Source organism: Crocodylus porosus, unplaced genomic scaffold (assembly GCF_001723895.1).
Source record: "Crocodylus porosus isolate Cpor-Errol unplaced genomic scaffold, CroPor_comp1, whole genome shotgun sequence".
Lineage (NCBI taxonomy): Eukaryota > Metazoa > Chordata > Crocodylia > Crocodylidae > Crocodylus > Crocodylus porosus.
In genome coordinates, this window is record NW_017728925.1 from 2,131,982 (window position 1) to 2,154,602 (window position 22,621).

At 44.4% G+C, this 22,621-nt stretch overlaps 1 protein-coding gene across 3 annotated transcripts in view; it reads right to left on the minus strand.

Annotated features, from left to right (window-relative positions):
* The window catches only part of FKBP15 (FK506 binding protein 15), a 45,927-nt gene that overhangs the window by 10,330 nt on the left and 12,976 nt on the right, over window positions 1–22,621 (minus strand). For all 3 annotated transcript variants that reach the window (XM_019540535.1, XM_019540534.1, XM_019540536.1), the window contains 15 exons: window positions 22,231–22,329; window positions 21,976–22,125; window positions 21,390–21,458; window positions 19,833–19,976; window positions 18,876–19,018; window positions 17,558–17,606; window positions 12,307–12,426; window positions 11,923–12,025; window positions 11,051–11,154; window positions 8,580–8,673; window positions 7,834–7,943; window positions 7,326–7,436; window positions 7,079–7,173; window positions 6,144–6,246; window positions 2,226–2,397 (listed from right to left, as the gene is read on the minus strand). In XM_019540535.1, coding sequence (XP_019396080.1) covers window positions 2,226–2,397; window positions 6,144–6,246; window positions 7,079–7,173; window positions 7,326–7,436; window positions 7,834–7,943; window positions 8,580–8,673; window positions 11,051–11,154; window positions 11,923–12,025; window positions 12,307–12,426; window positions 17,558–17,606; window positions 18,876–19,018; window positions 19,833–19,976; window positions 21,390–21,458; window positions 21,976–22,125; window positions 22,231–22,329 — 1,666 coding nt within the window. The remainder of the gene's footprint in view (window positions 1–2,225; window positions 2,398–6,143; window positions 6,247–7,078; window positions 7,174–7,325; window positions 7,437–7,833; window positions 7,944–8,579; window positions 8,674–11,050; window positions 11,155–11,922; window positions 12,026–12,306; window positions 12,427–17,557; window positions 17,607–18,875; window positions 19,019–19,832; window positions 19,977–21,389; window positions 21,459–21,975; window positions 22,126–22,230; window positions 22,330–22,621) is intronic.

Here is a 22,621-nt window from a genome sequence, read left to right on the forward strand (position 1 = left end):
TCAGAAGGTCTTACTGACCACCTTGTGCTAGATGGCTCGTATATAGAGTCAAACTTATATTTTACTGAGACTCCCAAAAGGCATAACTATCTTTGTGTGGCATTCCTTGGGCCTGAACCTAAGGCAAAAAAAAGAGTCAGATAGCTACCCCAGAAAGAGTTAAATATGTAGAGCTCACACAAAGGGAATAGCAGAAGAAAAAGAAATGCAGCTCAAATGAAATCATGCAAACTGCAGTTCAGTGCTCCTTGCCCCAAAGGAGGGGGAAGAAACTGAACACATTTTCTAGAGTTGGTCAACTCTTTTCTGAGCCCACTGCCCTCATATAATTTCAACTTCAATAGTCTTTCAATTAGAAACAGGGCACTCCCTTACAAGTTTTCTTCATGGTACATTTCTAGGTCTTTCATGGAAGTGCTTGTGGTCCTGAATTCAGAAGGTATGCATTATCCATTAGCTGTGCAGATACTACAAAGTGCATTAGCTTGTTTACAGCAGTATTTGTAAAGTAAAAGTATAACTCTTCAGCTAGGATGGAGAGAAAGTGTTCAAACCGGCCAAGTTAAATGACCCAGAAAAAACAGATTTAGTCTCTGTGATTAGCTACTTAGTGACTGTTAAATAAAATTACCATGTGACCCAAACCTGTATCTGTGTACAAAGGACTACAATCTGACGTAGTTGACTACAGCAGAACCAAACAAGTTGCAAAACAGATTCTTACTGGACTTGGATAGCTGCTGTCCTATAATTAGCCCCTTGCTGATTAACACAAGGGACGTGGGTATTCTCCAATAATCTGAGCAAGGCTCCCAACCTGTGGAAAATCAGGATGGTCTCCCAACTTATAAGAAGATCACCAGTAAAAATTAAAGAATATTTTCTAAGCATCATAAACCTGAAAAACTCAAGCATGTGATTTACTAAATATCCCAATACTGTAAAAATATTTGGGCACTGAATAAGGATGAGCAATGCCTCGTGGAGTTAAGTGGAAGACACCTGGGAGCTAGCTGTTTTAAGGAGAAGTTTCTGGCCAAGAAAGAGTGATTCAGGACTTTTGCTCAAAGCTATTCTAATCCTGCCACCTTGATGCCAGAACAGGACTTGAACATTGGCTTACGCACCTCTATTTTTTCACTGCTAGTTTTCAAACGTACTTTAAAGTCTGCCAGGGAGCCTAACAAAGCCAAAACAATCAGAAGTCATCCTAAGGGCTAACAAGGACAGGAGGGGGTGTGTATCCAACTCCCAAAAGCTGCCAAGAATGAACGTTTCATCTAAATGCAATACATAAAGCCAGAACATTGTGTGTTGTTCTAGGATGGAACACTACCAATCCCTGAAGCATCTCTCCAAATCCTTTGAGATAAGTGGTATATAAAGTTCAAGTTGTCTTTGCTGAAGCGTAGTCGCATGACTAACGTTCTGGTCTTCAGCAATCTTTGGGACAGCCCATCACTCAATGGATAAAACTTAAAAATCAAGCCCTATGCCTTTTGGTGTACCTATTTAAATCTGTCTTAGCTCTGAAACCAAGAGTTGACATGTGGTAAACTGAATGTTGCATAAGCAGGTACCCTTTCACAGAAACACAGAAGTAGGGTCAGAAGGGACCTTGTAGATCTTCAAGTCCGACCCCCCGCCTGGGCGGGAGAAAAGACTGGACTCAAATGACTCCAGCCAGGTAGTCATCAAGCCTCTTCTTAAAGATCCCCAGAGCAGGAGCCAGCACCACTTCCCTTGGAAGTTGGTTCCAGATCCTAGCAGCCCTAACTGTGAAGTAGTTCTTGCGGCTGTCTAATCTAAATCTACTCTCTAATAACTTGTGTCCATTGTTCCTTGTCATGCCAGGGGCACCAGGGGAAACAGCATCTCCCCCAAACTCCCCTGGTCCCCCCTAGTGAGTTTATAGACAGTGACCAGGTCCCCCCTCAGCCTTCTCTTGTGAAGGCTGAACAGGTTTAGGCCAACCTAATGAGTCCATGGATTGGCATGCAGCAGGCTAAGAACTGATTTGCCCATACAGCCAAACTCCATCTCTCAGCTTGGGACTGAAGGAACCAAACGGGGAGCTATGTCATAGTAAATGCCTGGACACATTTAGCAATGAAACCCACAGCCACTAAAGTAGTTACCGGTCACCCACCACCCACACAGTTGATCCTCAGACAGAAAACAAGGCTGTTACCTAAGCAAAAGAACCAACCTCCACAAGTCCTTACCAGCTAGCTGTGCTTGCAGTTTATTGAGCTGCACCTCATGTCTCTCTGCTTCCTGCAGGGCCGAGGTCAGCTGGCTGCGCAGATCCATTTCCTTCTTTTGGTGAGCTGTCAGTTCCAACTGCAGACGGGAGACCTGTGCTGTGGCAGCAGCCAACTCCTCTGCAATTTTGGCCTGTAGCACAGAACCAGGGAGGGAGGCAAAGAAAAGAGCATATTAAGTACTTGGAGTGCCTTTAGTGGTGTCTGAGAAGTTTGCTCATAGTGCACAGCTAATAAGGTGCAAATGCCCACATTCATGCCTAGTTTGCATGAACTAGGTGGCAGGACCGCATCTCCATTAGAGATGGAACATTCACCAAATTATAGGCTCAATAATGAAATGCTGCACATTGATCCAATGTCCACAAGCAACTCCATACTAGCATTAGGAAAGACCTGGTGCCATCCTTTACAACTTTGTGGACCCTATTTGAACACATCCTCCCTGACTGTAGAGGATTTCCTATTTTAAGAGGGCTACCCAAAGCTGGCAAAGCCTCATCATCAAATCAAGTTGAGAGAAATCACTTAGGAAAGTTATTTTCCATAGAAATTTTACATTCACAAACTACTGAGGTACTTTCCCCTAGGTGACTGCTTTTCAGGCTTGCTGCTGGTCAGTATCAGCTAAAAATGTGACTGCTCACATTAAACATATGAAAAATAGCCCCTTTTGCCTAGGTATACACAGTTTCCTAAAGGACACAGATTAGGCGCCAGGGTAGTAAGCTTACAACTTTGCAGTTCAGTCTATTCTCAAAAAACAAACACCTGCCCTTCCTGGTTTAGTACACAGGTGAAAGAGGAGAGATGGGGCTCACATGGAGATAAAACGGTTTGGGATGGGCAGTTGTCAGACAGATTATTTTCTTTAGAGATAACTTTCTTCTACAACCAGCCCTTGTAACATTAACGCTGAATGCATGCTTCACTTCCTTGTGGACACTACACCATGCAAAGATACTCCTTGCACAGTGCCTGCAATATTGTATGCTCCTGACAGACTACTGTCAAGTTCTTACATTTGGATGCTAACCAAGACAGTGACTCTCAGAAAAAGATAGATACTAGTAAGGTTGTTAAAGAACTCATTAAATCACATATTAAATGGGCTCAAATCAAAAGAAGAGAGATATTAATTCCAGCTCCAACTCTTGTGAAGCAGGGCCAAAATTCATAAAGGATATACTGCAGAGACAGACTGCCTGCCTCCAGAAGCCTTACTTAGAGTAGGCCCCTATGTTATTCTCTTCAGTGCAGGGACAGTACTTTTTCACAGGGGAAGAAATGGGAGTTAAATGGGTGCTGGCTCCTACCCTGGGGGTCTTTAAGAGGAAGCTTGATGCCTACCTAGCTGGGATCATTTGAGCCCAGTTTTTAATCCTGCCCTGGCAGGGGGTCGGACTTGAAGATCTATAAGGTCCCTTCCAACCCTACTTCTATGATTCTATGAAATCCTCTTAGCCATTTGAATGGTGAAAGGATGGAGACTGGCTCATTTGGGGAGCTTAAATACAACAGCCCAAAGTATTGTTTCAAAATAGGAAAGTTTCACAGAAGTAAGTCTACTTTCCTGCTGTTTTTTGGAAGTTGGTAAGAGGCAGCCTTTTTTCTTCATAGTTTCACATGAAAAATTTAACCACATATAGTGATGTTCTATTTAACACACAATTCAATTCTCAGTGCAGGGAATTCAACTTTGCCCATATAGGCTTATTTCTGCCCTTAGGGACCGAGTTTTGCTTTTGGTTTTCCTTATTACATGAACATACATTCTGCCACTTGGTGGTGGAAATGATTCTGGCTGCTACATAACCAAGATGCATCTTAGAAATCCTCTCAGAAGTAAAGAATCACAGAGATGTCACTCTGAAGTACAAAACTGTCTTCCAAGTCTAAAAGCAGAAATTCAAGAAAAGCAATTCTATGAAATACCTATGAGTAACTATCTAGCCCACAAAAGAGCTGGGCTAAAACTGCTTGGGACACAAATGACCTGTAGACTATGGGAAAGAAACCCCAATCGACAGTCAGTGGACACTCTGCCTCACCTGGTCCCAGCCCCGATCCACTGGCAGCATGTGCTGGGAAGAGAAAGCAGTGAGTGGAAACGAGAAGGGTTGAGAACACAAAATAGAATGGCAAAAGCATTAATCACTATTAGAACAGCTACGTACTACATTATAGGAACCCATGATGTTACAGGAGAAGCATTTAATTCACTTCCTGCAAGCTGCAAAAGCCTGAAGACAAAACAATAGTGAAGCCATTTTCAAAAAGCAAGACACTAAGTCCTTTCCAATGTGGCTCTATTTCATGCAATACGGTCCAATGAAATCAGCAGACTGGAAGCCAATAATGCCCACACTCTCCACTGCCATTGTTATCACTACACTGTTATGAGAAGAAGGAATATCACCCACTATGAAGCATAGTAAGGTTTAATTAAAAGCTATGACATGCTCAGTAGGGCCAGGTAGAACTGTATTACTCAAGAAGTTACACATATACTGCTCCTCAGTGACTGTGCAGAGACCTGGGTCATACCAGAATAGAGGGGTCTATTACCAATTTATATACAAAGAGAGCAGAGAATCTGTGTGTTCTACAATTCTCTCCTCTAGTCCTATTATTAAAACCTTCTCTTGGAAATCTTTCTCCACTGCAAAAACTGAGATAAGTGTACCAGAGCAAACCAATGACAGAAGAATACAAAAAAGGGAAGGGAAGCCAGAGCTTCCACCAATACAGCTGGCTAGTCCTTGAAATCAGAGAGCTCATCCAGTGCAAATCACAACTCCACTAGGAGGTGCTGATCACCAGTTACTGCATCAGGCAGAGCTTCAATAAAGGCGAGACCAAGGATGGATCCCCTGAAGGAGGTCTCTAACTTTTTTTTTAAAGTAACTGATGGCCTCAATCTGTGAATGGTACCTGGTTGGAGCATCTTTCTGATTCTGTATGCTTTATTAGTTCTTATTTGACCTGGTCTGTTGCTTGAGAAACCATCCCAGGATAGTACCCTTTAAACTTCAGGTAAAAATTTATCATAGCTTAAAAACAGTTAAAAGGTATCCACCTCTTACGAATGCTCCAAGTCATTGTCAGAGAAAGGAGGAAAATGCATTATGATTAAGCTTCATGTTTGGGAGTGCACAACAAGGGAGTGCAAAACAAGGGACTGAAACATCAGAGTTAGTTTGGTATAATTTTAAATTTAAAAATATAAGTAGAAAAGATCATGAGATCACTCTCCACACACTCTCCAAAAGTAGTATACCAGAATGAGCTAGGACCTTACATTTGCTTCTTTATAGCCCAGAAAAAGAACACAGTTTCATTTATCTGGCTTTGGAGTTCTTAATGGTCTTTTCTATGTCACTGCTATTAGAAGTGATTGATATTTACCTTCTACAAAGACACTACTATTTCTCCATTACATTTCAGTAGCTGCTATTAAGATCTTTCAAGGGTAAACCATTCTGCTAACACGAATAGATTACATGAATGCTTAGCCAAACCCAAGCTTTTTAAAGTAGAAAGCAGCTTCTCAAGTAATCACAGTACAATGAAGTAGTCAAAGCCCTGCTAATGTAAAGTACCTTTTACCCCAATTTAAAAGAGTTCCTAAACTATGAGAGCAATAAGCCCTACAGAAAATGCAGTGCAACTGAATTAGTAATGGGGTTCCTATATACAGGATTACAGCAAACCTAATGGTAACAGTTTTTTTTAAATTTGCTCTCCCAAAGGCACTTCTGATTTTCTGCTGATTACATCAGGGATCACCTGCTACTTGTGCACCAGATGTACTTGAAAGCCCTCTTTACAGCCACAGTCAAAGTTCTACACTTCTGCTCACTGCCTGGCTAGTTTTACCTTCTCCTGTTCTGCATGCAACACTCTTGCCTGTGTGTTCTCATTTGTTGTTTGCAGTGAGCTGTTTCTTTTCTCCATCAGCAGGTTACTCTGTTCAACACACCTGGAAGAGAAGGCGAAATGAGTGCCATGAGCACATACGCAAGAAGAGGATTTGAAATGAAAGCCCCTGACACAGGAAAGGTGATATTACAAAGCCTCCCCCTCACAAGAGTAAGTTCCAGAATAATTTTGTGTTCCTCTATTCTCTCTCCTGCCCAGGGCAGGGGGTTGGACTTGATAGATTTACTTAGGTCCCTTCCAACCCTGTATCTATGAAATGTCTTAAATACAAATGCATCTGGACTTTGGAAGAAGTATGATGAATCTGCAGTTAGGGACAGATGAGCTCAATTAGGACATCTACTCCATTGTTCCCCATTGGAGCAGTGCTCCTGAAGCACAATCAGATGTTTGACAGCCCAAGTAATAAAGCTTTCACTGCCTTCCTTGGGAGACTATCCTTCTCTGAATGCCCTTGATGGGATTTGCATGAGCAGTGATAGTACCTACTCCAGTCAAGTGGAAGAGGTTACAGAAGGATGGACAAGAGCATTACGTATTGGAGGACCTTCCTTTCAGTTAAGTCAACAGCAGATGTGCCATTCAGCAACCAGGTCTTTAGGTCTGAGGTCTACAGCTAGGGGTCTACTGAAGGCAAAGCAGCTGCCCACTGACTTGCCGCAAGGGGGCATCTGGCACACAGCCCACTCCCCATCTCCTCCCAGTAGGCTGCACAGCTGGACACAGTGACCACAAGGGCTGCTGGCTTCCTAGAGGGAGCCAACATTTTATTTTCAGTGAGTTTTTTCTCCTTCCCCACAGAGCCAACCAAAAGCACAATTTTGATAGGTCCAGCTATAGTGGACAATAGCCTTATCTTTCCTACAGCTCACCTCTGATTCCGTTCAATCAGTTCACTGATCTTCTCGTTCTGCTCCTCAATCCGGCTGCTCTTCTCAAATATCTCCTGCTTCAACCTCTCATTTTCCTAAAAATGCAACAGTGTTGAGAGCGCCATTATTTGGAATGTCCTAGAGAATGTGCCTCTAGCATGTGGCTTCTTCATTATCAGAATAAATTAGAAATAATCGTTGTTTGGAAGAGCTGGCAAGGTTAGCCTAGAACAAAAACTACCCTCACCTGAATGATGCGCTGGATATTGCTCATGATCATGGAAGTTTCCATAGTAACTGAGGAAATGCTGGGCAGTAGCAAATTGTTGCCAGTGTTTTGTTTCTGGAACTCCTCCACCTGTGGATAAGTCATTAAAAATCATACTTTAGTGGAGTATTCAGCAATGGAATAGTCATATGTCTCTACACAAGGAACCATTTCAGCCAACTAATTGGTTCCACATAATGACTTGGAGCGACCATAGAACATGCATGAAGAGTTGGAATGCAAAGCACTATATGAAGGTTAAGATAAAAGAGCTTTTTCTCCACAAATTATCCTGAAATAACATACCTTTTTATAGCAGTCCAATCATTCTGAAGTAGTTAGCTATAATGGTGGAATTTCCATTAAGTTACCATATCATTTACAAGCCAAATGCAGCACCTTAAAACTCTTCAACAGAGGATTTCCAAGACTGCATGGTGGGAGAGCAAGCAGCATCATCTTGCTCCTTTACATCAGGTCTCTTTACCTTGGCAGCTAGATGATCCATTTTATCAGCTACTTTGCTAACAGCCATTCTGATTTCAGTGTTTTGCTGTCGAGCTTCCGTCATTAAAAAGGAAGTAATGTCCCCAGATGCTGGAATGGAAAGGGGAGAGATTATCAGTTAAGGGTGGCAAAAAAACTCCAAACACACAAGCAAAAGCATCAGCAAGGATCAGCAGTTCAAAACCTGTTGCCTACAATGGGGAACTTCTTCCTAAAAGCCAGAGATTAAGGTAATTGGGAAGGTAGAAGGTATGCTAATTGCTTCGAGTGGCAGAGGTCAGGTCTATAGCTGCAAGAAACTAATGGGCTCAATTACACAGAAAGGAGAAATCCCAATTGGTTACATCTTTAACATCTATAGATCAGGACAGTAGTTAAATTTCAGCAACTGCAAGATAACCAAGGCAGTAAAGTAATTTTAAATTATACTGAAGGCCAACTAGCTATATATGCACTTTGGAATAAGCCTAAAGAAGTTTTTTCTGCACCAATTCCAATTTCTTTTGCTAGACTTCTTCAGGGTTTGGGGGGGGGGGGCGGAAATGTACACTCTCAGGAATATGCTCTGACATTAAAAAGAAAATAGCACAAAAATAATAAGTACTCTAGACAGGACAGCTATGTGGCTGCTTCAAATCTTGTGCAGATACCCACTAGACAACTGTCTAAAACATACCAGTGAAGGCATTAGTTTTCATACAGTGCAGGCATATTTTCTTGACCTACCTTGGAAAGGTGCTGGATACATCTGTCCTACAGGCTGGAGTTGAGAAGCAGCTGCAGCAGTTTGCTGATAGGTAAATGGCATTCCTGCATATGGCTAAGGAAAGTCAAGAGTAAACAGATGTCACTTGACATTGTCTCTCTCAATGAGTTTCACGCACTTATTTCTCATGTCAAGCAAAATGGGAAGGAAAGAGAAGCTCACTGCAGAGGGCAGAGTCTTGGGACCCATCTTGAATAACTGTGGCTGCTAAGAGAAAAAGTGTGTCAAGTCCACCCTCTTCTGTCCTGTTTAGTTCTGAACAATACAACAAACAGAAGCCACATCACAGGAAAAAGTTAAATGATCTGAACAATTTGGTGTCAAATTCTGTTAACCCTATTTTTTATTCCTGGTTATCAGGAATTGACCTTTTCATTCATTTGAAGAATGCTCCTAGAGGGAAGCCTATGTATACATGAGAACTGGGCAGAGTCCTCCTCATAGGAAGGTGTACCAGGGGCCTTGTCTAGCCTAGTGCATAGTCTAGAAAAGGGGTGGGCAATTATTTTGGGCAGAGGGCTGCTTATTGAGTTTTGACAAGCTATCGAGGGCCACGTGACTGGCAGCCCAGGGCAGATAAGTATTAATTTTCTAAATTTTTTAGGGTTCTTGTGGGCCAGACAGAATGGCCTGGAAGGCTGCATCAGGCCCACGGGCTGCATTTTGCCCACCCCTGGTCTAGAAGCAGGGGCAGGTAACATCTAGCCCCTGGGCTGGATCTGGCTGACAGTGGACTCCAATTCCCAGCAGCCCCTGCCCACATGGCTGGGGCCAGTCTCCATGGAGACCCAGCCACAGCTGTGCTGTGACAGCATGAAGCTGGTGTTGCCATGGAGACTGGCCCCAGCCATGCTGGCAGGGCATGTGACAGGGCAGGGCAGGGGGCTGCTCTGGAGCCACTGGGATCTTGCAGCGGGGACAACTTGGTCAAGGCCAGGGCAGAGTTGTGATCTGCAGTCTGCATGCTCTGGGCAGGGGTGTGCAGGCAGCGGATCGCAGCTCTGCCCTGGCTCCTTGCAGTGGTAACAATGTGGTCTCGAGCTGGGGCAGAGCCATGATCCACTGCCTGCATACCCCTGCCTGGAGCATGCAGACTGCTGATCATGGCTCTACCCTGACCCTGATCAAGCTGCCCCCACCACGAGATCCCAGCGGCTCCAGAGCAGCCCCCTACCCTGTCCTGCTACCGCAACTGGGGCTGGTCTCTATGGCAATCCCAGTCTTGCTATCGCAGTGCAGCTGCGGCTAAGATCTCCATGGAGACCAGCTCCAGCCACGCAGGCAGGGGCTGCTGTGAAATGAAGTCCAGCTGCCGGCTGGATCCGCTATTATGCCCCCCCGGGTTTAGAGACTGAAGAGTGTGCATTAAATAAAAACTCAATGTAAGCAATGCACATTTAGTACACAGCACTTTCAGTCCAGTGGTATCCTATCAGTTTCCAAGCTTTTAACAGCAGCCTTTGATAATACCTTCCCCTTCATCATTCCTGGCATTACTTATTATGCAGCTAAAGGAAGCAGTTACATTAAGGAGACAGTAGAGCTGAAAGATTCTGTGCGCTTCAGCAGTTTATGCATTTAAGTATCACTTCTCTCCACATTGGTTGTTACAATGTAAGCAACACATAAAAACTGGCACTGGGATTGTATTATGCCAGTGCTGCTCAACCATTTTGGCTGGCAGACCAGATGGGCAACATCCAGTCCACCAGCAGGCCAGACCTGGCTGGTGGTCCTGATCTGGCACAGGGAAATTGCAGCAAATCCCCATGTGGCTTTGCAGAAGGGGAAGGGTAGGGAGAAGGTGTGGCCCAGCCCCACAGGGAAGAGAGGCATGGCCTAGTCTCAACCCAGCCCCATGGTGGGGAGGGTGCATAGTCTGGCCCCAACCTGTTACATGGGGCTTGGAGTTTGGGAATTTGGTGGTGGGGGAGGGTGGCTGTATTTATGGCCACTGCTCCCCTTCTGCCATATTTCCTGCTCTGTAGGGCACCCTGCAGGCTGCATTTGGCCTGTGGGCCAGAGGTTGAGCACCCCTGTATTTGCAATTAAATTCATATATGCATATTAACCAAGTGCATAATAAGTGAAGCACTGGGTAATCAGGATTTAGACGTGGCTCTTCTACTGTCCTTTTGTGCACAGATTCTTAGAAGTTTTGCAGCTGCCACTACACTAATTACCAAGAAATCCTTTTGTCTGGTAATTGCTTTAATTACTAGTGCTAATTTCCACAGAGAATGGGAGCATTAAATATGAATAAAAACATCAAGGTAAGCCATCTCAGGCACCGAGGTTCAGCAGGACAAGACTCACATTCTTATCCTTCATTATAGTTGTGGAGTTCTTGCTCCCAGAAGTGAATAGCATATAGTTGTGCAAGCGCTGCCACTAGAGGTACTAGTGGTCTTCACAAAGTTGACTTCAGTACCTGAAAGTTCTGTACATTTCCAGGGACAGCTGGATGGGAATGGAGGGTGGCAGGCATTAAGGCAGTCGAAGGTGCTTGAAGGCCAGCGACAGCTGGCTGAAGTACTGAAAAGAAACAAGATATTCAGCTTAGTATGCCACTCTGATACCAACAGGTTACTTTAGCTGCCCAAGTAACATAAAGCATGTAGTGGTCCCATACACTCAAGTCAATTATAGTCACTAGGCAGACCAAGAATAATCCAAGCTGTCAACTCTCCTGTCTAAATGAAACCCAGGTGAGAAATACTCAAAGAGCACAATCATCACAAAGTTCACTGCAATGTTGCCCTGAAGTTAAGTTCACAAGAGTGGTGGTACTTTTAACCCAAGTTGCCAGCTTAGGGAGGAGAAAGGTTTACATTAATGCTTAAGTGCACATAGCTAGCTAGCAGACTATCATTGTGCCATAAGGATGCAGAGAGACTCCACTTGAGTGTTGCTTCCTTGTCTGTCCTTTTTGGGCACAAATCTGTTTCCCGGAGAACAAAGCAACAAAGAATGTGTCCCCAGCATCTGAGTGCAAGTGCACAAGTGCACGTGGTACCTGTACACACACGGCACCTCAAGTGCTACTTTGCGGCATGACTACACCTTCTCCAGTCTCAAGTAATAACAGGAAGGATGACCACTTGTATGACTTCATTATGAAGAGACACCCCTAGGAGTTCAGTCTTTTATTACAAGAACTGGTCTCTTGAGCCAAAACATGAGAGAGTAAAACAGGCTCATTAGGAACTGAGAAACCCCCATTCAGGCAGCAAGTGCTTCATAAGAGGTCTATTCAAAACTACAGTTTCCATTACTCATGCCCAAGCAGGAGAAACAAGTTACCTTGCGGTGTCATTGGAGGCAGTACTGCATGAGCTGGCTGTGAAGACTGTCTCACGGGGGATGAAGCCACTGGCTGTGCTGTTCCTCTTAGTGTATTTGGGTCCTAAAACATTTCCAGATTGTCAGTCAATTTCTGAGCTAGCAACTAAGCCAAGAGTTTGGATGCAAAATCATTCAACACCAGACATCAACATAATGACCCCCATTTAAACCCAGATAATTTAAGCTAGTTAAGAATGCTGGAAGCATCATATAGAACTGAGCTTCAAAGTTTCCATCACATGCAACATGTCCCAAACCTTAACAAAGGCAGACAGAGCTGCAGCTCTCATACAGATTATTTTCAAACTATATATTAGGAAGAATGACTGACTACAAATTCACCTCTATTTCCGAGTCACTGGAGTCTAGTTGGGCACCAGCTGTCCCAGCAAGGAAAGGTAGCATAGGCTGTCCCATTTTCGCCATCCGAGAGATTAGTTTCGCTTTTGCTACATCAGGATTCTAGAAGAGACATTTGCAATTAGTTTTACTCAGTACTTTATTTCAGTCTTTTATTGCTCTCCTGACACTAACCCTGACTACTGTGGCTCTATAAGGGCCATAATTCACACATAGGCTCACTAACCTAGTGAGGAGGGCTTTAAACTAGGTTTGCCAGGGGAATGGAGCCTGGGAAACAAGCAGGAAGAATTAGAAGTCCTTGCACAGTCACAGAACTGTGATATGATGGGAATAACAGAGACTTGCTGGAAGCTTGCATGACTGGAGCACTGTCATGGATGGGTATAATTAACTGTTCAAGAAGGACAGCCAGGGGAGAAGAGGAGGAGGAGTTGCACTTCATGTTAAAGGACATACGACTGCTCAGAGTTCCAGTATGAAACTGGAGATAGGGCTGTGAAAAGTCTCTGGGTTAGGGTCAGAGGATAGAGTAACAAGGGTGATGTCATGGTGGGGGTCTGCTATAGACCACCAAACCAGGATGAAGTGGTAGATGAAGCTTTCTTCAAACAGCAAGCAGAAGTTTCCCCAATCACAAGCCCTGGTTCTCATGGGAGACCTCAATCATCCTGACACATGGGCGACTGGTGCCTCCTGTCAGGCGGGCAATTGCCCCCCCGCCCCAGTGACCAGTCAGCAATGGGGGGGTCCCCCATGGCTGATCACACCAACTGGGGGGGGGGAGGGGCTCCCCCCACGACCAGTCATGCATGCAGATCCAGAAGCAATACTCCGATTAAGCTGGCTCTAAGAAGGAACGTTGCCTGGAAATGCCAGCAGCACACCTGGAAGGGCCAGGGACGCACCTGGAAGAGCCAGTGGCATTTTTTCTGGTGCCCCCACCCGCTTCCCCTTCTTGCTGCCTAAGCGGGGAACACTGCTGTGAGGGGGTGCACCAGTGCTCTCAGAGGGTGCATGTGCACCCCTGTAAACCACCTACACATCGCCACTGCCCTGACGTCTGCTGGGAGGGCAATATAGCAGTGTGCAAGCAATCAAGGATGTTTTTGTAGTGTACTGGGGGCAACTTCCTGGTGCAAGTGCTGCAGTGGCCAACTAGGGCCGTGTTCTTCTTGACCTGCTCCTCATGAACAGGGAAGAATTGGTGGGGGAATGTACTAGTAGATGGCAACTAGGGCAGCAGTGACCATGAGATGATTGAGTTAAAGATCCTGAGGAAAGGAAGGATGGAGAACAGCAGAATTAGAACCTTGGACTTCAGAAAAAGCAAACTTCAACTTGCCCAGGAAACTCATGGGCAGGATTCCATGGGAAGCCAGTCTGAGGGGGAGAGGAGTCCAGGAGAGCTGCCTGTACTTTGAAGAAGCCTTACTGAGTGTGTAGGAATAAACCATCCCAATGTGCAGGAAGACTAACAAGAGAAGACCAACTTGGCTTAGAAGGGAACTCTTCAGTAAACTAAGTCACAAAAAGGAAGCTCTGACAAACAACTAGGGAGGAGGATAAGAGTATTGCTCTGGCATGCAGGTATGAAGTCAGGAAGGCAAAAGCGCAATTGAACTTGCAGCTAGCAAGGGATGTGAAGGGGAACAAGAAGGGCTTCTATAAGTATGTTGGTAGCAAGAGGAGGATCATGGAAAGTGTGCGTCGCTTACTGAGTGGAAGAGACAACCTAGTGACACAGGATGCTAAAAAGGCTGACGTGCTCAATGCCTTTTTCACCTTGGTCTGCACAGACAAGGTCAGTTCCCAGACCTCTGAACCTAGCAGCAGAGTTTGGGGGGAGGGGAGTAGCCAGAATTGGTAAAAGAACAGGTCAGGGACTACTTAGAAAAGCTGGATATTTACAAGTCCATGAGGCTGGATGGAATGCACATCACGGTGCTGAGGAAGTTGACTGATGTGATTGCAGAGCCGTTGGCCATCATCTTTGAAAACTCATGGTAATCAGGAGACATTGCAGATGACTGGTGAAGGGCAAACATAGTGCCCCTATTTAAGAAAGGGAAAAAGAAAGATCCAGGAAAGTACAGATCAGTCAGCTCACCTCAGTCCCCAGAAAAATCATGGAGCAGATCCTCAAGGAATCCATTTCTAAGCACTTGGAGGAGAAGGTGGCAATTACTATTGGGAATAGTCAGAATGGACTCACAAAGGGCAAGTCATGCCTGACCAACCTGATTGCCTTCTATGATGAGATGACTGGTGTGGAGGTGGAGAGACTCATAGATGTGATATACCTTGATTATAGCAAGGCTTTTGGATACAGTCTCCAGCAACATTCTTGCAGGGAAGCTAAGGAACTACAGGCTGAATGAATGGACTGTAAGATGGATAGAAAAGTGGCTGGTGCATCGGGCTCAGACAGTAGTAGCCAATGGCCTGATGTCTAGTTGCTCAGCTGGTATCAAGTGGAGTGCCCCAGGGGTTGGTCCTGAGACCAGTTTTGTTTAATACTTTTATCGGCATCCTGGCAGATGGCAAAGAGTGCACCCTCAGCAAGTCTGCAGACAACACCAAGCTGGGGGGAGTAGTGAATATGCTGGAGGGTAGGGCTAGGATTCACACTGACCGAGGCAAAAATTGAGGATTGGGCCAAAAGAAATTCTGTGAGGTTTAACAAGGACAAGTGCAAAGTTCTGGGCTTAGGATGGAACAATCTCATGCATGGCACAGGCTTGGAGATGACTGACTCGGCAGCAGCTCTGCAGAAAAGGACCACGGGTTACAGTGGGCAATACGCTGAATATAAGCCAACAGTGTGCTCCTGCTGCCAAGGCTAATGGCATACTGGGCTGCATTGGTAGGCATGTTGCCAGCAGGTCAAGGGAAGTGATTATTTCCCTCTATTCAGCACTGGTGATGCCACATCTGGAGTATGTGTTTAGTTTTGGGCCCCCCCACTATAGAAAGGATGTGGACAAACTGGACAGAGTCCAGTGGAGGGCAACAAAAATGATGAGGGGGCTGGGGCACATGACTTAGGAGGAGAGGCAGAGGGATCTGGGCTTATTTAGTCTAGAGAAGAGAAGACAAGACAGAGGGGATTTAAAAGCAGCCTTCAACTGAAGAGGGGTTCGAAAGAGGATGAAGATAGGCTGTTCTTAGTGGTGCCAGATGACAGAACAAGGAGCAATGGTCTCAAGTTGCAGCAAGGGAAGTTTAGGTTAGATATTAGGGAGAATTTTCTCACTAGGAGGGTAGTAAAACACTGGAACAGGATACCCAGAGAGGTTGTGGTCTCTCCATCTTTGGAGGTGTCATAGATTTCACAGGCATTAGGGCTGGAAGAGACATCAGAAGATAATTGAGTCCAGCCCCCAGCCCAAAGGGCAGGAAGTCAGCTGGGGTCATAGGATCCCAGCAAGATAAGCATCCAATTTGCTCTTGAAGGTGTTCAATGTAGGTGCTTGAACCACCTCCGATGGCAGACTGTTCCAGACCTTGGGGGCTCGGACAGTAAAGAAATCTTCCTTATGCCCAGCCTGAAATGGTCTTGTAGTAATTTATGACCATTCGACCTTGTCATCCCTTGGGGTGCTCTGATGAACAAACGTTCCCCCAGATCCTGGTGGTCACCCCTGATAAACTTATAGGTGGCCATCAGATTGCCTCTGAACCTGCACTTTTTCAGGCTGAAGAGCCCCATGGCTCTCAGCCTGTCATCATAAGGTCTGTTTTCCTGACCTCTGATCATGCACGTGGCTCTTCTCTGGACTCTTAAGCCCAGGCTAGACAAAGCCTTGGCTGGGATAATCTAGTTGGGGATGGTCCTGCTTTGAGGTCCCTTCCAGCCCTAATTTTCTATGATTCTATAATTCTCTGACTTAGCACTTCAATTCAGTGGCATGTCTTATTCAGTAACTGTTTTCCAGCTATCAAAACAAGATCTCTGCATTTAAAAACAGAAGAAGCGACCAGTTTGTCCTTCAGTCTGTACTTTAATAATGTTTTACTTGTGACCTTATTGTCATGATTATGCATAATCTATGTGTGTACAAAACAAGGAGTTTGATCCTCTGTCAAAAATTGCCTTTTAAAAATCAACTTCCTCCTCCACACTAAAGATGTCCTTTATAACTGTAAAGGAGATGAAAGGAGCTCCAGTTTCCTTCCAGTAGCCTCTTCTATCCTTAAGTACACAGATTACCTTTGTGTAGTATTGAAGCTAACCATCTTCTGGCTCCATTAAAATAAAACAGATATCAAAGAGTAATGCTGACTGGCACCATAGTATCCAAATATACGTGAGAAGCAAGTTACATTTCTCCTGATATCTGTAATATAATAGATATACTTTGCTTTTAAAAAGCAAACCCTGTTAAAAAAGCATCTGGACTCTAAGGCCAAAGTCCCCAACCCAGAGGGAAGAGAGAATACTCTTAAATGTCTAAAATACCTGTACAGGATCATCAAGTTAGGTTTGAGGCAGAAACCCCACTTTAACTCCAGCAGTTATGGAGCCCTTAATTCAATGTATGGAAAGAGAATCTCAGGTGATCTTTATTTTTTTTTTTTTTTTAATTTTAGATGCTGCAACATTTAAGTCACTTAACATGGTGAAATGATATTTTTTTTCTATGAAGGGAGCTCTTTAAGATTCTTCCAACCACTAATACAGGGTTAGATGCAACATTTAAAAATATCTGCCAGATAAAGAGATCATAGATAAGTTAAAAAAAAGCTATTGTTAGAGTTTCTTTGTACTGGTCACTCATGACAAAGCCCATTAATACAGGTCAGAGAGTTGTTTTAGGTTTGCATGAAGTTATTGCTTTGGTATGAAAAAGGAAAAAATAGAAAAAATATACACAAACCACACACACTTTATCCAATTTTTAAAGCTGATCATTTTAAGCTACAGCTACGCAAGTACTCATTAATGGAGCAAGGGAGTTTTCAGATGTAAAGCACCCTATGGTTAAGGAAAAGGTTTGGTCTTAACTCTAAGACAAAGATTAAGATTTCACATTTCCACAGAACCCACCAAACCCCATTACAACCATTAGTGGTTCTCAGCAAGCTCACAGGCATTTGTAAGAAATATTAGCAAGAACATCTTACTTGCATGCAATTCAAGAAGGCTTTCAAAGCAGTATCTCATTTTGGGCATGAATTAGGTATTACATTTTCCCCAGGCAGATTTCAGGTTAGCTAAAGCAACACTTACTGCTAACTGTTCACTGATAGAGTTGGACTTGGCACGAACAGCTGGCTCGCTGAAAGGTGAAACAAGGATATGCTGATATTAAAGACTACTCTGCATTTCTCAATAATCCTTTTCGTCAAATAACAGCACCACCAACCAAAATTAATTTACTCATCATGAGATGCATCATTTCATTCATGTTTAAAAGACTCTTTGCTAGCATGAGTTAGAAATGGAAAGCCTAGGTTCTGGACCATCATTTTGTGACAAATTCAATGGCTGTTTAACTGCAGAAAACCAACCTCTGGTTTACTTAAACGAAAAAATGAACTACTTTCACACTGAACAGCTCATTGTACCAAAATAAGTATTTCTAATAACATGGGAATGCAACTTGCTAATAACATTATTTTAGTTCTAGCATTTTATTTTGTAAGAAAACCAGATGTTCAATTTCTGTCCTACTTACTGAACACTATATGTCCCATATTCTAGTTCAATAGACTGGATAATTCTAAAGCAAAGGAAGTCCAAACATCAGACGTTCCCCTTTGAGTTATTTTGGGCAGCAAATATTTCTGTAGTGCTGACTTGAATAATGAACTTAACATAGACTGTTGTCTGCATGACAAGCAATGCACAAGCATGTCATTATATAAAAGATTATTGAACACCATTTTTTAACACGTTGAGTGGAAGATCTGTTGCATGATTTTCAGTGTAACGGTATCTAACACCAATGCAGGTTTATAAACAAGAAAAAATAAATCCTAATGATACTGTCCACTAGGGCTGTGAAAAACTTTGGCAGCCGTTTTGTTTCAGAGGCGTTTTGGTCTGTTTCAGCACCTGAGACACCGAACCCAAAACGAAACAGAAAGTGCTGAAATGTCTCCGAAACAAAACCAAACCATCCAAAACGTTTGGGAAATGTTTTGGAATGTTTCAGAGGCACCCCCCGGGAATAATCCAGCACAGCACCACAGCCCTCCTTTTAAAGTGCCGGGAGGCCGGGGCCACGCAGGGCAGCCATGGGGGCTTCTCCCCCCACCAGGGAGAGGCAGGCACAGCCAGAGGAGCTGGGGAAGATCCTGCACTTGCCCATCTGTGCCTGAATCTACCCAGCCGATCTGAATCTCTGAATCAGCACCGAAACTCCAAAACAGATTCAGCTGAATCGAAATGGAACAGTGATCCAAAACACCGAAATGAATCACTGTCTTTCCGAAATGGCTGAATCCAAAATGGAAATGAAACACAGCTGTTTCGCACAGCCCTACTGTCCACAAGCACTACATTCTAGCAAGCTCTGGGTTCATTCTGTTCCTGGTTCTCTTACCCAGGCTTTGGAGGTATGGTAGATGGAGGCAATCCAACAGGGTCTGAGGCAAAGCCATCCGAATTGGGCACTGGAGAAGGTGCAAGAGAATCCCTAGAACCAACACTCTGCCCATCAGAGCCAGACTCCTTTACCAGCTTCACCTAAGGAAACCATGACAACATATTACACAAACCTTCTTTTCTAGGTTCTGAAACAGCTCTTCAGGATTCTGCTCCATTCTGGCCAATGTTCCTTCAAAAAAACCATTGGCCAGAGTAAAAAGTTCACAGAACTACTGGGGTTGAAGTTTCCCTTCTCCTTCACATCTTGACTGTTATGACTGATGTTTTCCCAAATACCTTTTAATCTAGGTAGGCAGCACATTATTTTGAACTAGTGAACTGCCCATCAAGAATGACAGGGAAGGAGAGAGAAACATGGGGCAGGCAGGGATGGAGGGGTGGGGGAGCTTGCTAACCCTAATCCCCTCCCCACAGCCACCTCCCAGGAGTGGGGGGGGAAGCAGCTTGCCCTGCCGTCCCCTCTGTCACGCCCCGCCTCACCACTGCCTCCAAGGAGTGGAAAGGCGAGGCCAGCTCTGTCCCCGTCATCACGGCAGTGCTCCGCCGCCTCCAGGGAATAGGGGGGGGAGGCGCACCAGCCTCGCTCCCCCACCCCACCCCATCATGGCAGCACTCCACCACACCACCGCCTCCTTTATGTAACACTCTTGGAGCTCTCTGATTGGTTGTTTCAGTAACCAGAGTGCTCCAAGTGCATTACAGACAGATGGATGGACTAAGCCCTTTATTATATTAGAATGCTTAGATCAGATATGATAATTAATTTGTCCTGTATTTAGTTCTTTTGCATTTTAATTATTACATTGAGGAGTTGCCACTTTACAGGGCAAGAGATTTTGGCAGCCAGTTTCATAAAATAAAAATATAAAAACATTTAGAAGGAGAAACTCACCCGCTTAACTTCCACCTCAAAAAACAGGGTAGAATCTGGAGGAACACGACCAGGCATTCCTTGAGATCCATAAGCCAATGCTGGAGGAATAATGAGAAACCTCCTTCCTCCTTTCTTCATCCCCATCATTCCTTCTTCCCAACCCTTTGAGTTTCAAAAATGCAATAGATGAAAATTTTTTTTAAGTAAAACAGTCTAATCACAACTACCTTTGGCCTTCATTTTGTAAAGATCCTTCTGGGCTGGATTTATGTGTCCTGCAGCCTGTACTAAAAAGTTTATTGTAAAGCTCTGTGAAGCTGCACTACGGCTCCATTTAAAAGAAGGAAATTTAAAGAGGCAAATCCACCATGTCTAACTGCTTCAGTGTTAATTTAGAGGAATTAGTGCTGCATGCATATAGTGGACTCGTTTGCAGACACTGCTGTCTGTGATATGAAAGTGAAAAAGGCTGGCAAGTTTGGATAGGCCCTGTGTGTGATAACTTATAGAACCTTTATAGGTCATATTGCTATTTTAAAAACATCAGTCCCATGCTGAGCTGTGTATAGAAATCCTTGGGCTGCACTTGGCCTGCACGGCATATTTTGACAATTCCTGCTTACAGTATCATTCTTACCGATTAAATGCCAATTAATAGTCTGTGACAGGATGGGCAATCATTTGGGCCTACAGGCCACATAGACCATATTGGGGAGGTGTCACAGGCCAATTAGCATTCCCCCCTCCCCACTGTGGCTCCTCCCTGCCACCGCCAGCAGCAGCTGAATGCAGACCTGGCCCCTGGCACCCCCTCTGAACTTGCCCTGGCCAGAGCAGGCTAGCTCCAGACCAGCTGGGACCTACACGCACAACCCCAGCCCTGGCCCACCCTGCATCTGCTCCAGATCATCCAGCCATGATAAGCAGCAGCAGTGGCCACTTTTCCCACCCCGTACTCAGCAGGAGTTTTTGCTCAGTCGCTGCTGCTCGGCATGGACAGGCAGTCAGGAGCAGGCTCACGGCAGGCTGGGGTTGTGCACGCTGGTCTTCAGTTGGTCTGCTCTAGCTGGGGTGAGTCTGGAGTGGGTGTGGTGTAGGGTGGGCTGGGCTAGGACTGCGTGTGCAGGTCCCAGCCAGTCTCCATGGGGTTGGGGCTGGCGGTGGTGGCAGCCGAAAAGAACCACTGCTTGGGCTGCCTTCAAGTGGAGTCCAGCTGCGGAGCTGCCCCAGCCCCACCACATGTCCGTGGGCAGCGGAATACCCTGTGGGCCAGATGACACTTGGGCCAAGCAGGACTGAGAGACCTGTTGTGGGCCATTCAAAATCCCTCCATGGGCCAGGTCTGGCCAATGGTCTGTATTTTGCCCACCTCTCATCTTTGATAATGTAGAAAACAAGGAAAAAGCAATTAAAACCCCTTTTTAGCTAGTGTCACCTATGACAATGTCCTTCCCATCCAATTAACAATACAACTGAAACAGTTGTGATTTATGTGAATCACAAACAAAACAGCTGAAAGCTTTTCAAGATTAGAGACTTTAGTAGAAAATAAAAATAAAATGCCAGATGTTATACCTTGATCACTTTTCCTGATCCCAACTTCAAACGTAACAGCTTATCCTTGTTGACATTTGAGTCAAACACCTGTGGAATTGAAGGTATGAAGAATAAAACAACTAGAATTCCCCAGGTATTTGAAAGAGTAAAGTACTCATCCATAGCAGTTTCCTAATTTCTTATTAGCCAGAAGCTCAAAATAGTGATACAAGGGTAACATTTTGAAACGTTCCCAAATGCATGAAGAAATCCACTCACAACAGAGTTATACCCAAGTGCCTCAGCAGCTGGTTTTCATAGCTAGCATGACCACTGCTATATTCACTCGTTTGTTTTGATGTCTTTGTTGGATGATACCCATAAGAGTCAATCACAAGCTTCTTGATCTTCCTCCTGTACAGCTATTACACCAGTTTCTATTCTCACCAGTTGAATATCTAATAATCAAAGAAAAGTGCTACTGCCCCTTTTTAGGGAAGGCATAAGGTAAAACAAGCAACTAAAAGAACACTTTTAACGTCAAACACAAGTCTCTTCCAGTGAAGGATTTGATAATGTTACCATATGTTCCGCAAGTACTAGGACATAATATAATCCCCTTTACCTGCCCAAGCCCATTGTTCTGGAACAGCCAACCAGTATAGGCAATTTCTAAAGCATCCCCTCCTTCCACTCCTTGCCCCTCTCCAATGACAAGATCTTGGGACAGTACTGAATCCAAGGATGGGCTGCTGTTGTATTTGGCTATGCACACCTGCAAAGGAAGCACAATCATTAGCATATGTAGTCAGTAGGCCAACCAAGCCTCTGATTAAACTAAGAGATTGTGCCAGTGTGCAGCTTGCTGGCCTAAGCTTACCTGCTTGCTGAAGTCCATGGCTGCCTTTTCTGACTCAAACATGATTGACCAGTTTTGTCTCTGATCATCATAAAATGTGCTGTAGTTGTTGGGCTGAATCTACAACAAAGGAAACCAGTCCTGAATCAACAGTGCAAATTTGCTCTGTTTAACATTTGTAAAACTGAAATTCTTGGAGTTCATTGAAATGCGTTAGAAGCAGAGAAGTTTTACTGCTTAATAAACTAACTGTAAATTATCTTTTATTCCAACACTCAGATAAAAATAGATTCTAATATTTGTTAAATATTTCAATTTACAAAATATTTCTTAGAACTTGGAGTTAAAGAGAGGAGGGACACAAAGTTAATTCTAAAATCTGCACTTGGTTATTTGGATGTAGGCAAACTGA